At 36.3% G+C, this 15,139-nt stretch overlaps 1 protein-coding gene across 2 annotated transcripts; it reads right to left on the bottom strand.

Annotated features, from left to right (window-relative positions):
* Positions 1–2,529: 2,529 nt before the first annotated feature.
* LOC112527386 (sucrose transport protein SUC3-like) lies at positions 2,530–12,977 on the bottom strand. Of its 2 annotated transcripts, XM_025137998.1 has the most exons (14): positions 12,495–12,977; positions 10,420–10,485; positions 6,884–6,982; positions 6,735–6,799; positions 6,575–6,659; positions 6,458–6,491; positions 6,228–6,327; positions 5,901–5,976; positions 4,954–5,313; positions 4,717–4,860; positions 4,155–4,385; positions 3,986–4,049; positions 3,846–3,889; positions 2,530–2,935 (listed from the first exon to the last, which is right to left on the bottom strand). In XM_025137998.1, exons 1-14 carry the CDS (start codon positions 12,777–12,779, stop codon positions 2,768–2,770), a joined length of 1,821 nt encoding a protein of 606 aa, XP_024993766.1. In that variant the 5' UTR covers positions 12,780–12,977; the 3' UTR covers positions 2,530–2,767. The 2 variants fall into 2 exon arrangements, with proteins under 2 accessions (XP_024993766.1, XP_024993767.1); XM_025137999.1 differs by lacking the exons at positions 10,420–10,485; positions 12,495–12,977 and having other exon boundaries at positions 6,735–6,774; positions 6,884–6,975.
* Between the last annotated feature and the right edge of the window lie 2,162 nt (positions 12,978–15,139).

Raw genomic sequence — 15,139 nt, 5'->3', positions numbered from 1 at the left:
ATAAAAAATGTTTTGAATTTAGCATTGAATGGGTAAATATAAAAAGAGATTTGTTTTTAAAATACCAAATGGTCGGTAAGTAATCCAATGAGAAAATGTAGCATTTACCGATAAATAATAAATTATTGAAAATTAACATGTTGAATATCATTGATTCGATATATGTTCTTTATAAATCAGAAGTTACATTGATTATATTTGTCGCAAAATTAGTATAACGTTAAACAGTGTAGCAAAATGGATTAACTATTTAAAATAAATACAACAACAAAAGGATATCTTACAAAACTTCTATCCGAAACACATGCAATGGAACTGTTGAAACACATGCAATGGAACTGTTTCAGGGATTGACGACTTATCCATTCAGTAACTTTGGCACCAGATGTTATATTTTTCCTTGAATGTGTCATTGAAAGGTAAAAGATTTAATCCTCTTAAGAAAATTGGACTATAGGATTTAAATTAATCCCTCATCCTCTTATTTACCAAAAGTATGCTTTGCATATAATCGTTGAAGATATTTGAAACATCGATCTCCCACTATAAAACAACCCCCAATCTCAAGGTTTGCATACATCCTCCTCAATCGTATTTTCTTTCGATTCATCGTTCTCAATTTAAGCTTTGTATTGCATTAAACTTGCATCTTCTGCTCCTAAGAGTGTAATTAGATGGTTAAGATATTCATATATACAAACATACAAGGGTTCACGTGTGGCCGGGGAAGTATGTCTTTTGGGGATTAAGCTGTTTGTACTGTTAAGTCATTCCTCTAACAAACAGTTATTTATTTGATTCGATAGATATATGGTTAAAAAGAAAAAAAGAAAAAAGAAAAAGAAAAAGAAAACTGATTCCCATGTGGGTATCGTTGGTTGACGTCAGTGTTTTGTTGTAATGAGATGGTGACTTATGAACCACTTGATATCTGCAACGTGTCATTGAAAATAAAGAAAAAAGGGAAATGTTTTTTTTATTTTTTATTTTTTATTTTTGTTGTAATGAAGATGAAGGTAGGCCATCTCTAACTCTGTCCATTTTGGAACCTTTCTGGCTACTTGCCATCTCCTCTCCCCATCACCTCATTTCTTCTTTCATCTTTTTTTCTTGGGTTCATTGTATTCCTTTCTCTTTCCTTTTTTTTTCCTTTCTTTCTCTTTCTTTCATACAACATCTAACCTAATACAACCCCCTACCCTTACTTACCATATCACTTTATTCTTAATATGTCGGTAAACACAATCAAACAAGAATTCTACGGTACAAAGTGTTTCCAATTCGTCAAATGATGTAAGGAAACGAACGTGTCATGATCAAAAACGGGAACTGGGTGTTTTCTAGCTACTATCATCATTATATTGAGGTCCGAGATGTCTCTAAATCTCACTCTCGTTGCTTTCTTATTTTGTCTTCGTTTCCTAGGGATAAGGAAATATTGGGACCTCAAAACAATCTAATGGGGTTGTTTGTTTGGATTCTCACAATTTCAACAATCAAATAATAATTTCATTGCCTAATTAATTTTCAATATCTTGCATCATATCACAAGATTCACATTTACATCCGATTTATAAGGTCTCTCTTAGCCATGATACTTGATACAATATCACATTTGATACAACATGTTGGTGTGACTGGTCAACATGACCAAAGCATTGCGTGGTGCATAACTTTGTACTCCAAGAATTACCCGTGAAATGGAAAACATGAATGGTTTTGGTAAAAACTAAGGGACAAGATCTGTGACGTGACATTCATGGATAAGTCCAGTAGATTCTAGAAACTATAAGCAATACCAGCAACTCCAATAGCAACTTGGTCAAATTGTTCACAAAATGACACAAACCCACCCTTAAGGTCTACCCTAATTACGATTGATCACCCTCATGTCTGAATAAATTACATTCGTTTACATTAAAAAAATCCATGCATACATTTATAATACTTCTATATATAAACTCCAGATTAACACCAACACAAGCAACAAAATGGTCCATTAAAAAACTCAATCTCAGGTGCTGCTGTTAGCTGCAGTGTGAAGATTTTGTGTGATTCTGTTAACCATAGATTATACAGAAAATAGGGCCTCAACCACTGAACAGCTAGGGAGGCAGACGTATTATTGTGACTGGACTAAATCCAGTAGAAAGACTTCACTTTCACTGCACCAGGTGAGGTGTTGTCAATTACTGCTCTACACAAGAGACTGCCCTAAAACAACATTTTCTAAGGTTTCATTGATTTAAAATATTCGTAATTAAGGGGTCGTTCACTAAACACTTGCCACTTCTTACAGGGGTAACTGGTGCTGACCTAGTAAAAATAATGTTATTTACCCATACCCTCTGACCCAGATGGTCTCTCGCCATGATGTTGTCCCGGTAGGGATCAAAGCCTCACTTACCCAATTTGTGTTGGTAAGCAGTCCCTAAGTTTAAATTCCATGCTGTTAGCAAAATTTACCATGGTTTCTAGCTCTTGAAAAAAAGATCACTAAGTTATAAAAGAAAATATGAAGATATATATGGGTATGGGTTTACTTTAGATGTAACAAGAAAAGGAAACAAAGATATTCACCGGCTATCCTAAAGCTATACCATTAGCATTTTCTGGTATTAAGGTACAGATTGAAGGATTTGAACATCAAATCTGGAGCTAACTATTGGGAAAAACATGTGTAGTAGTTTCATGGGACTTGTGTAGTGCCAGTTGTAGTTATTATGTACAAGTTGGTAGGGTTGTCTTGCTGAGGGAGGGAAATTGGTCATCCAAAATGGAAACCTGTTGGTTTGTAGGAATTGCTTGGAGTTGGAAGCTTTATAGTTGCGATAATGCCAGCAGCGAGGGCACTTAAAGAAGCAAGAACAAATGCTGGTACGTTCCCTCCACCAAATAATGCATCCCATGGTCCCGCACCAAGTGACACAATCATCTTTAGATTATAAAAAACGAAACGTTAGATATTATGACCAAAAATGTTTACACTTGTATCATAGATTATAAGTTGCCATATGTCAAGATGATTGATATGTGATTGTGGGTTCCGATTATTTAATGTTGAGATGAAATTGACACCCACATGATGGAAAATGGAGATACAAGGAAAATGGAACCTACATTCTCCTAGGTACTTAAATTTCCACAGCTACTTCTAGATGCCCCGAACAACTAACTACTAAATCCATAGGTTGCTCATAAATATAAATCTATTTATCCTCCTTATTTGAACCAGACATTCAATAACGGGGCAGAGGTGGTTCCTCTCAAAAATTTAAACAATAAATTTCATTTTAGGGAGGCAGGGGTGATACTCAAAGGTGAAATTGGTTCCCCTAATTTATACTACCCAAAACAATAGGGTGATCAGAATACCGCAAATTGTCATGTCAGAAATTACACCAAGAAACTCGTACCATTCATTTTCATCAAAAAGGATATAGTGATGTGATAATATGGGAGCATTTTTGCTAAACAAGTGATGCTTCCAAATATAACCCAAGTAAATGATCAAGAAATTTAAGTGATTGTGGGTTAGCTGTGCGTGTTCATGTAAAATGAGAGTATTATGATGGTCCAAGATCGGTAGAACTTTCCCCGTTTAAAAGAAAAGTACTTTCTATTTTGGACAAGACAAAGAAGAAGGTGTATCTTTCTTATTCGAAATGAAAGTAGTGACCAAAGGCAAGACCTTGATGAGTTTCTGGTGCAAATTTGAACATTTCCGTATGACAAGAAACTTATATTCATAGGCTAGAAATTTGAGTGAATGCCTCTCAGTCGTCATATAAAGGTAATATTAGTTTAGTATCTTTAGCAAAAATAACTGGATAAAACTGATTTACCTGCGGTACTACGATTGCAAGATTCAAAACTCCAATTGCCAATCCTGCGCAGGATGATAAAACAGAGAAAACGTCAGAAGCACGAATAAAGCCTCATTAGTACTAGATAAGAGAATAGAATCTATAGAGTAAATACAAACCTTGGCCACCTCCTGTATCAGCAGTTAAATCTGCCGTGACAGAGAAGGGAACACTGTAAGTTATCTGCAACAAATACGCATGGATGCATGTCAGAAGCTTGTAAAGCAGAATCACAGTAAAAATGCAAATCAATGAGTTGAAGAGGATTCTTGATACAGTGATACTTACAGCAAGAGGAAGGCCCAAAATGGCAAAAACAACCAAGGAAGCAGTCTTGATGGCCTCATTTCCTCCTAGAGCATTGTCAATTCCTCGAGATTCTTCAAGAGAGATTAAGGTAATGATGGCAGTGCCCGCCATGCAGGCAAACACAATAAAATTGCTTACTGCCCACACGAATTTTGAACCTATCCACTGACACATTGGTTCAATGAAGAAGGAACTGATACCAAGAACAACCTGTCCCAAGAGAAATTGAATAACTATAGTGAGAAATGATAAATGGGAAAAAAGAAAAAAGTAAGCCAATGAACGCAATCTTAAAAGACTTTGCAAGCACAATCTATCTTCACATAATTTTACTTCATCCAGTTATATTAAGGGTAAAAGAAATTAGAAGTTGCCAAAAATACGTGCCTACAAAAGGATTAACTAATGTCTTATAATCCCCAGAAGAGAACTTTACTACAAAACGAATGATTCAATGGTGAGAAGTTGGACCCTCTGAATAAAAAAGTCATTATTGATTATCAAGAAAATGTAATATTGGTGCTCAATTTTGAGTTCTTACTGAATTCAATAGCAAACCAAATGCACCTTCTCTGACACCATCATCATAAGCACTGATTTCAGCAGCATCCCCCTTTGGGTCCCCGTGATAAACCTCTCTACCCATCCAATCTGTATCAAAAAGAAAAAAGGGAAACCAGGACAACTGCACAAGCGAAAGGTAAACGTAAATAGAAGTCCAAAAAGTCATAGTTGATAAAGCCACAAACAGAACCTAGCTTACATCCATTGAACTCACCCATGTAAGAGCCATTACGGCAAGCACTGAATGCATCCCTACTGGCAAATGCCTTAAGCTGGTCAACAAGTTAACCAGGACCGCTCCAGGACTTTCACTAAAACTCTCGACTTGTTCTTCCTTAAGTATTAAGTCTTCATTCCTCACACTATTATCCATCTCAAAAACACTCTCAGACATGACACCCACTTTGTGATCAACAGCATTTTTCCGAGGTTTTGATTCTGAGTGGTCAAGAACATGCTGCTGAGTACCGCCTAGAAGAGGAGCAGCATCTGATAACCTGAGATGCTGCTTTGGCACTAATGGAACCTCCTTTGCAAAGTAGAGTGTCACCATTGTGCAAAAAGTAAGAAAAAGCTGTGAAAACACCAACAGAAGTTCTCATATTACATAGTTAACTAAAAGAATAATAAACAGCAGGACAGTCTGAGCTAAAATCAAGTAGAAAGGAACATGGAGTGTAATATAACGATAATTAAAAGGCTTTATTTCTCTATGATTACATTTTAGATGTTCAACCCCTAAATTTCCAACTCAGCCAAACTAGAAGCAAACACCAAAATCACAGATACTGACAATTGAGTAGATAGGAGATACTGTAGCTGGTGGAAAGATATATATTTAGCAAGATCACAAGATTATGTTTCTAGAACACCTGATAACACCAACAGAATCACCAATTTTAATGTTCAGTAAGCAGAAAAAATCAATTCCAAAATTAACAACATAGTGGCAGCCACAAGCATAAGTTTTTTCGGGATGCTTAATGAATTTGGCACCTTGTTGTAAAAATTCGTAAAAAATTATCAAAAGCTAAGAATATTGCCAGATGATTTCACAATGTAACTTAAGAATCATACAAAAGGTGAAACATGATGTGGTTTCTAGCTAAAAGATGTGTCAACTATTATTCAGATATATACATGACGTTATTCAAAACTCACCACTGCAACTAAAAAGGCTGCCTTCAAATTTCCACATGCCTCACAACAAGCTCTATTTGTCAAGAAAGGAAACCATCTGCACATGGGAAGTGTCCAAATGATTGTATTATAAATCTAAGAGGTCAAGAAGGACAAAAGATATAGAAACAAAGAATATTTGAGTTGACATACAAACGTCTGCTCAAGGAAAACGTTCAATTTTATTGGTAGAAGCATGACCTTGATTAATAAAGTACCAAGTCTTTAGTATGCCTATTTATAGACACTATAGATAGAATAATAGGTAGACAATATACCATATTCCATAATGATATGTAGATGTGTTACCTGTGCCACTTTCCACTAGAACCAGATGAAAATCCTAAAATGTTTCCTATTGCCATCCATGAGCAAAATATAGCATTTGCTGAGTTTCTCTGATCAGGGCCTACACAACAATTTTAAATACTAGCATTTTTGAAGACATAAGCATCATCATCATGTTCCAAGTACTCGACAGAAGGTACAAATAGAACTACCAAATCATCAAATCTCACAAAGAGGAGTTTGCGTATCACCTGCTAAATCAGCCAGAAGAGCTCTGGCAGGGCCCTACAGTTAGTAAATAATTACTTGGACGTGCATGCGATGGTTACAAACCCGTTAATGCAAAAAGTAAATCTAAAAATACTTGCCTGAACAGTGTTATTAGCAAGGTCAAGCATCCAAAATCCTAAGATGAACACAAAAGCGGCCCTTGTCCGTGTACCTTTGAACGTGCTGCAATATATAACTGAGTTGTTCAAATTATACTTATCAAAATATCAAGGAGGATATAAAGAAGCAGGCAGGAACCTGCAGTGTTCTTTCGTATCTCCAATCAAGTATCCAATGTCTGCAGAAAACCCGATAATTATCACCTAAAGTGCAACACCTAGTTTAGCCAGATAAAACACAGTAATTAAGAAAAGCTAGAAACATGATTTTTGTGATGTAATGCTCACAGCAAGTGATATCATGAGAGATCCAAGCAAAATAAATGGTCTTCTTCTGCCAAATTTCGAAGAGCATTTGTCACTCCAAATACCAACACAAGGTTGAACCTGAAAGACAGAATCACACAAGGCTAATCACAAAACTTCTGTGACCACCAGACCTATCCACACAACCAGAAAACATGAGAGATTCCTCTAAGATGATAACTTTCACCAAATTTACATAGAAAAAACAAAACAAAAAAGTGCACCATGGAACCTTTCTTTTCCAATGCTCAACATGAACCACGATGTTTCTACAGTATTTTTGGTTCCTAAATCTTCCTGCCATTGTTTTGACTTTTCAAGGTGAGGCACTGGCTCAAGAAGAAGCTGAGGTAACACCACTTCAGATGGTTTGGTAGACATTCAGGTGCATCAGTAAAAATAGGAGGCTTGTACAAAGGGGAGGATGATGGGAGAGGTAGGGATAAACCAAGATTGACATAAAGTAGCAGTCACGTGCAAAGCCACAGTAGTTGACTCTATGATTTCTACTCTGATTTTTAGCCTCTACGGATTTTATAGAGAAGTGCCTGCGAAATTTGAGTTTCTGAATTATGCTGTGAATTTCAGAAGGCAAGAAGCCTTCTTAACTTAGTTCAGAAAGTCTTTGAAGACCAACTTAGAAGCCTCTAAGTTCTCATCCATAAGCCTCTAAGTTCTCATTCAGGAGCCGCCTCTGACTTCTCTTCAGAAGCCCTTGAGCCTTCTTCAGAAGTTTCTGCTTGGAAGGACCAGATTTTTTTTTTTTTTTTTTATAAGGTGGCATCATATAATAAATATAATATAATATTATTTAAAAATAATTATAAAAAATATGATTTTTATAGTATCGATAATCAATTTCTAAACTTGTATCCGATACGTCTTATCTTTTGAAAACTGTCAATATATACCCAAACATTAAACAGAATAATCAATTTGTATACCTAAATCGGATAAGTGACTGAGTCTGAGTCACAGAGTCAGTACCGAGTAGAGATGGCCAAAAATCGGTCCCGGGCCGGGCCTTAACCGGTTACGGCCGGTCCTAATCGCGACAAAAACCGCTCATAACCGGTCCCTCTATAACCGGTCCCCGTTCCGGTCCCAGTCCCGATGAAAAACTCTATAACCGGTCAAGCTTTCCCATAACCGGTTAAGCCGGCCGGTCCCGGTTCCGGTCCCATAACCGGGTACGGCCGGTCCTTTGAAAAAAAATATATTTTTTTTATTTATTTTTATTTTTTTGGTAATTAATAAATTTATAATATGTTATTAATATCTTTGAAATATGTTATTTTTAATATGTTTTATTATAAATATGTTTTATTATAAATACGTTTTGTTATATATTATATATACACGTTTAATTTTATAAATACGTTTTGTTATATAAGTTTAATTTTATAAATACGTTTTGTTATATACATTTAAGAATACACTTTATAAATACGGTTTAATTTTATAAATACGTTTTGTTATATACGTTTAATTTTATAAATACGTTTTGTTATATACATTTAABAATACACTTTATAAATACGTTTTGACTTTTTGCGTTGACCGGGCCGGGCCGGGCCGGGCCAGGCCGGGCCCATAACCGGTTTCGTAACCGGTTCCGGTCCAAGATTTTCTAAAAAACAATAACCGGTTCGTAACCGCCGGTCCATAACCGGTTACCACCGGTCCCGGTCGGTTACGGTCTTGAGCCGGGCTCGGTTTCCGGCCTCCGTCAGTTACGGGCCGGGCCGGTTACGTTTGGCCATCTCTAGTACCGAGTGGCGAGTTCCAAAATGAATCGATTTGATTCTCTTCTCGTTCTCGCTGCGAAGCTGTCCCTGGGTCCCCGCTTGGTTGTCGGCTTGTCGCAATGTCGCTCACGCCTCAAGCTCTCACTCGCTCAAGAGCCTTCGTCGTCGAGTCGCTCACGCACGGTCGCACAGGTGATCGATTTGGGGCTTTAGGAATTAGGCCTTACTCCTTAGGACTTTAAGCAGACTGCAGTCCACTGGACCATTAGATTTTATTTGGACTTACTTATCCTTATTGATTAATCTATTTTGTTTGGGCTTTACAGTTTTGTAATTTGGAGATATTAATTGGGCTTTTGCATTTTATTTGGGCTTTATTTTGTTTGGGTTTTAGTTGCACTGTTAGAATTGCAAGGAAAAATACGGTAGCACCGTTAACAAACCCAAAAATTTTACCCTTCGGAGGCGAAATAATACGGTGGCACGTGCCACCCATGCCTACACTACAGGTTCAACCCTTCCTTCTGTATTGCCTTTTGATCTGTGTTCAATCTTATCCGCAAGTGGTTACTGCTTTGCAGTTATCAATAAACCGCCTACCTAACCTGTAACTGTCAATCTCTCATATAAATATATGAAACTTTGAATTTGGGTGAGAGAGAAGTCGATTTAACAGACTTCAAAATTTCAGTTTATCATTTGAATTATCCCAATACTCAATTTGTGATACCTTTGTGATAGCCAAGGCAATAAGAGTCGAATTAGTGCATTTCGAAAGCTCAAGGAACCCTCAATTTCTAATAAAGGTACTAAATTTCGAATGTTGTGATGTCTGGCAAGGTGCAAAGCAAAAAACCTTTCTGATTAAGCACGCAAAGTGGTTGTTTCCATGATTCAGAGCTTCGCTTCATAAGGCAAAAAGGAGTAATGCTAAAGAGCCACCAAAAGCAGGGTCATTACTGTGACATCAGGGAAGGATCAGTACAAATAACCTTCATGGTTATGCAAGCTGAGTGCGTGTTTACATAGTTCAAAATTTCACCCTCCAAGGCAAAAATGAGCCATTTTAATGCTGTCCAAAGGCTGTGATACCATCTCTTCTGTAGGGTAACTAAAATTTCATGAATATCTTAAAACGTACATAGCTATCTTTTTTGCATCCCCTTATTCCTATTTACCCACATTTCAACTATATCAAGAAGCAAGTTTCCACTTTTATTGTTAAAAGCGATCCAACAACAAAATACCTAAAAGCCCGCATTATATTAATGTAAAATGAATGATCATGTGTTTCCAACGACAGTATACGGAGATGATACTGCATCTTTACTAGTTTAGCCAAAAATCAGATTGAACTGAAAATTGTTGCAAGAGATTCTCATTCAATAATTTATGAGCGACAGATTCCATTACCTCACTCCCTCTTTTCCTTCTTTTTCCAGCACTTCTCAGTTCTCAAGCAGGCACTCCACTTACATTATGCAACTTCTTCACGTATGTTTCTATCCTTAAAAGAGCTCAGGTATAAGTTATGTTACTATCCATGAAAGAGCTATACCTAAGTTAAATGAGAATTCAGAACCTTGAGGTTGAGAAACTGGTAATGAGATAAAAAGAGTGCAGAGAGGAAAAGAGTTGTAAACTAGTTATATTTACTGCAATACAGAAGCAAGCAAGTGTTGCTGTTTGTACACCAACCACGTCAACAAAACAAACTACATATTCTGAACTTTAAAATGATATTCAGGTAAGTGAAAAGATATAACTTACCACAAGACCTGTAATAGGACCACAAAGCCAGATAAACGAGGAGAATGCATGCCCAATTCCAAGTGTCTGTACCGCAAATAAAAGGAGAGATATCAAGAAAGTAACCAGAATAAAAACAAGACATGCTAACATGAGTGCTGACAATCAAAATGGATGAAGCTATCCAGAAAAAATACATATACTTTCTGCATATACTGACAGGTGTAGATGTATTGTAGGACTTCACATCCAATTGACAGTTGGACTATTCCTACCAGATTATAGGACTTTCCGCATTAACATATTAAGACGAATTAATTTAACTTCACATCCAATTGACAGTTGGACCATTCCTACCAGATTTGTATCTATTTGATCAATTTGCCACAAAATATTTTAAAATGAAAATTGAGAAGGCTTCCAACTACTCTGGACACAAGCACAAGTTCATGCACCAATTATACCCAAAAGAAGACACATCTATCTTTTGTACAAGCTTTCTGTACCATAAAGTTCATGAGCTTCGATGGAACTTTCCAATCACATGAGACTCCAGAAGTTTGCTGCCATTTCAACCACCCTACTCTTACCTTGTGGCTGATATCCTGTTCCTCAATATCTTCACCTTCCGTGGTATGTCTGAACCACTTCCAAAAGGCTGATTTAGTATCTAAATATCTTGTGCACTAGTTGAGTGAGTCATACCAATAAGGCAACAATTTGCAGGTATGGACCAAAAACTTGTTAAAGGTTGTTGCTTTTACCTCAGAAAGGAGAGTGGATGGCAAGCGAACTTACTTGCCTGTTAGAATTATGCAACCGTCTCAGAGTGGAGAATGTTAATGTTTTTATGTTTCAGTTGTCATTGTAACCAAATACTAAGCTAACAGCATCCATGGCATGGAAAGTGAGATGATCTGAGAATTGAGACTTAAATAAGAAACAAAGGGAAAGGATAGCCTTATTAATCCAGACCCTTTTTATCCATGATGACACCAAGTCATTTCTCACCTTCGTCTTGTAAATGAGAGACTCTATTTAAATTTCACATGACTTTCCATAATGTTTGTCTTCACTTGTAAAAACATGATCCTCCATATATCAAGTCATCGAATAATAAAATGGATCTCTAAACAAAGATGAATAATTAGTTTAAACTTTTAGACCTCACTTGATACACACGAAAGTGCATACATATACACCTTGTACATACTAGTGAACGTGGCATTCATGCTTCTACCAGAAATCTATGTAACATGTTAATGTTGAGTCATCATTGTTTGAATGAAGATATTCTTTATGATCTAGTTCTCTCTACAAACATATAAAGCATGGATGTGTACGAAATCAATAACTTGCTTCAATAAACATATATTTCAACTTTTTGGTTTTGGTTACACATATTCAATGTGATACTCTGAAATCAATCCTTCATAGAGCCATTCCAAACAAACTCTTAGAGAAAATTCAACATTTTCAAATAATTTACCATCATAGATCACCATCACATTGGGATAGGCTTCAGGAATCCTAATTTTCTACTGTGTAATTGAGGCTTTTCAGATGTATGGTCCAAGCGTGCAACTTTCAACACACACAAGATAAAAGGGCATCATTTCTCACCTTAGCATGGAAGATATGCAACAAGTGCTTGTATTTGATGTTAGAACACCGGTGAAAAAATAACAGGAACATGTTGCTTTCCTAAAAGTGCTTGTGTTCGCTTCTGTACTAGTATTGTTATGTACACTGTCACTTTGGCTAAGCCAGAATCTATGCCAAGTTTTTACATTCTCGCTTAAAAACCAGGCACCCAGGTTCCTGTTGGCATCTACTTACAACCATTTTCATCTATAAGGTACCATATAATTCAGATATTTAACTAAATTCTAACCCAAATCCCCAGAATGTATCGTGAGGGAAAGAAAGACTCGGCTTGTTGGTTTAAAGAGCTCTGAATCATCACCTCTAGATTCACACCTGCTCAACGACATGCAGCTTCAAGACGCACAAATAAATGCATTGACATACATCTACCTACTCAATACCAACACTGCCAACGAAAATGTTAGAACTGGAAAGGCAAAAGAAAAAACCTGAATGTAAGGAGTAAGAAGCGAGAGTTGCAAGGCCCAACCAAATTGAACACCGGCAGCGACGGTACAGCTCAAAACCAACGTAATCAAGCTACAGTTCTTGATCGGTGGTCCTTGCGACGGAGAAGAAGAACTTGAGGCATTTCCATTAGAAAATATATTAGAATTATCGGATTCAAAGCGTCGATTAGCTTCTTCTTCAAATTTCATCATTTCAACCTCCGCATTGTCATCAGCATCATGCTTGAAGTTTTTATAGGGCACACGGATCGACATCGAATCCATATTTCATTCAAATTCACACACAAACATAACACATTGCAATGAAGAGGGATGTAATTTGATGTGATTTCCGTTGATATAATCGAATCCGATCTGCGATTGTTGTTGTAGATTTGCAACGGTGATCGGATACGTAGAGTTTAGAGGAAGTCAATAAGAATTCACGCCGGGTCAAAGTTAGCCGGAATGAGGGAGGTTATGAATCGGAGGGAGGAACATGAAATATATATGACGTGGTTAAACACCGTTAATTAGTCATCTTCAATTCAATAGGACTCCCTTTGACTTCCCTTTCCTTTGACGCTGACCCTTTCCATATTTAATTATTTCAGATAAAATTATGGACTTGGTCACAAGATTCTTATAAATGTAGTGATGCTATTTGTAAAGCACCAAGTCGTTTTGAAATAATTCGGTTCACATAGCGAGTTGGATATCTAAGTTAATAAAAAAAACTTACAATTTTTTTGTCAAATCGTATTTGTATGATTGGAATCGTGTCAGGCACAAAGCGGTGAGCTTAGACACATGGCAGCTCACGGGGATGGAATGAGGCCCGCGCGACCTAAGTCGCTAGCCTGGTAGCGTAACTCACTATTTATGGAGTTTTTGTCATTGGTCTAATTTTGGCGTTGGGATTAGTTCGAGGTTTCATTTAGAATCTTATTTAAGTTATTGGGGAGAGGAATTATATGGTAATAGATGTGAGTTTAACGCTTTGATTTATATAATTAATTAGGTGTTAATTTTGGATGGTTGGTCTTGCGAGAACGTTATTACCTTAGGATTGGACCTCAAGTGAGTTTCTTGTATTGTTTTATTGAAGTTGCAAGAAATGACTTACTTGTATATGGTTTATGAAATGTGTATTGATATTTATGCAAGCATATTATAATTGTATATATTTCATGTTGTTATGAAACTGTGGGGTCACAGGGGGTGCATCTGAGTCGCGTAACTGTCACCACGTGAGTGGATGCATGTGGAACTGTAATGGTCTGTATGTGGAGTTTTGTTTAAATTGGGATATAAGAATTCGTTTATTGTAGACCCATTGGGCTAACATAGATTGTGATATTGTCAGGGGGATCACAAACGTCACAACGTGGCATAGACTATGATCTTGTCAAGGCGATTACATCATTGTGATGGTTCTTGCGACCGTTGTGGATAGTTAACTGGGTGGAAACGTAGTCATACGAGTCTACGTTCTTCTTCTATAGATGTTTATGAGAAATGATATCAAAACTTATATTTTCCAAAATTATATGATGATTTACAAGGAATTCAGTAGACCTTTCGGTCTAACCCTCGTTATTAAACTAAAATATTTCCAAGCATATATCGATTGAGAATGCTAGCTTTGGAAAGGGTAAGTTGCAAACCTCATGATGCAAGTTGTCTGCAGTTATCGATTTGCTAGTACAAAGATTCAATTTATGCTTTCGCTAGAAGCTTGAATTATCATACTTAGGTAAGGATCTTAGGTTCAACTAGATTTAATTCTTTCACTGTGCATTTTTGTAACGATTTTGGGAAATTAGTATTATTGGATCCTTCATGAACCGTATGTCGGTTGATTACCTATTATTAAGGTGATTTTTTTTTTGGAATTGGGTGTTACACCAATTTTTATTCAAGATAATGGCATATCATCTGTACCTTCTTCTCAAATTGAAGTGACACTTTTACCAATATTTTTTACCAATCGTGGGAGGAACAAGCTGATTTTTCTGGGAATTTCAAAATGGATGATTTTAGAATTCAATTTTACCCCTACACCCACTTTGGAACTAATTGAAACCTATAACTCTTTTGAAACTTTTTTAATGATTACACACAAGGTTTAACATCTATTAACAACATTACAACTTATATTGAAGAGATAACTAATGAGCTTAAAAGACAATCTTAAGTTCCTTTACCAAGTGTCATTGAAAAATCTAAATGTGTTGGTAAGAATGAAAGTGAGGTTATACTTTAGTCAGAGTTAGAGTGTCCCGAGCAAGCATTTGAGCAACCCCTTTTTACTTGATTGTGATTAGTCCACATATATATATATATATATATATATATATATATATATATAGGTGGAGGTTCAAACGAGAACCCATGTGATTTATGAGAACGCGAGGACAACCCAATAACCTCAAACTTTTTTAATTAATAAATTAACTTTTATTATATATAAATAATTTAATAAGGGCAGTAATGTAATTAAGTAATTTTTATAATTTTTATTTTATGTTAATTAATCATGTTTATCCTTTCACGTTTCCACGTCTGTTAGTTTTCTTCTTCTCCTTCATTCATGCTTCTCCTTCATTCATGCGTATTCTCCTTCTCGTTCATCATAATCTGCA

Source organism: Cynara cardunculus (genome assembly GCF_001531365.2).
Source record: "Cynara cardunculus var. scolymus isolate 2C chromosome LG 15, CcrdV1, whole genome shotgun sequence".
NCBI classification, from domain to species: Eukaryota; Viridiplantae; Streptophyta; class Magnoliopsida; order Asterales; family Asteraceae; genus Cynara; species Cynara cardunculus.
Note: the sequence above shows the minus strand (reverse complement) of the source record. Positions and strands in the feature narration are given on the sequence as shown.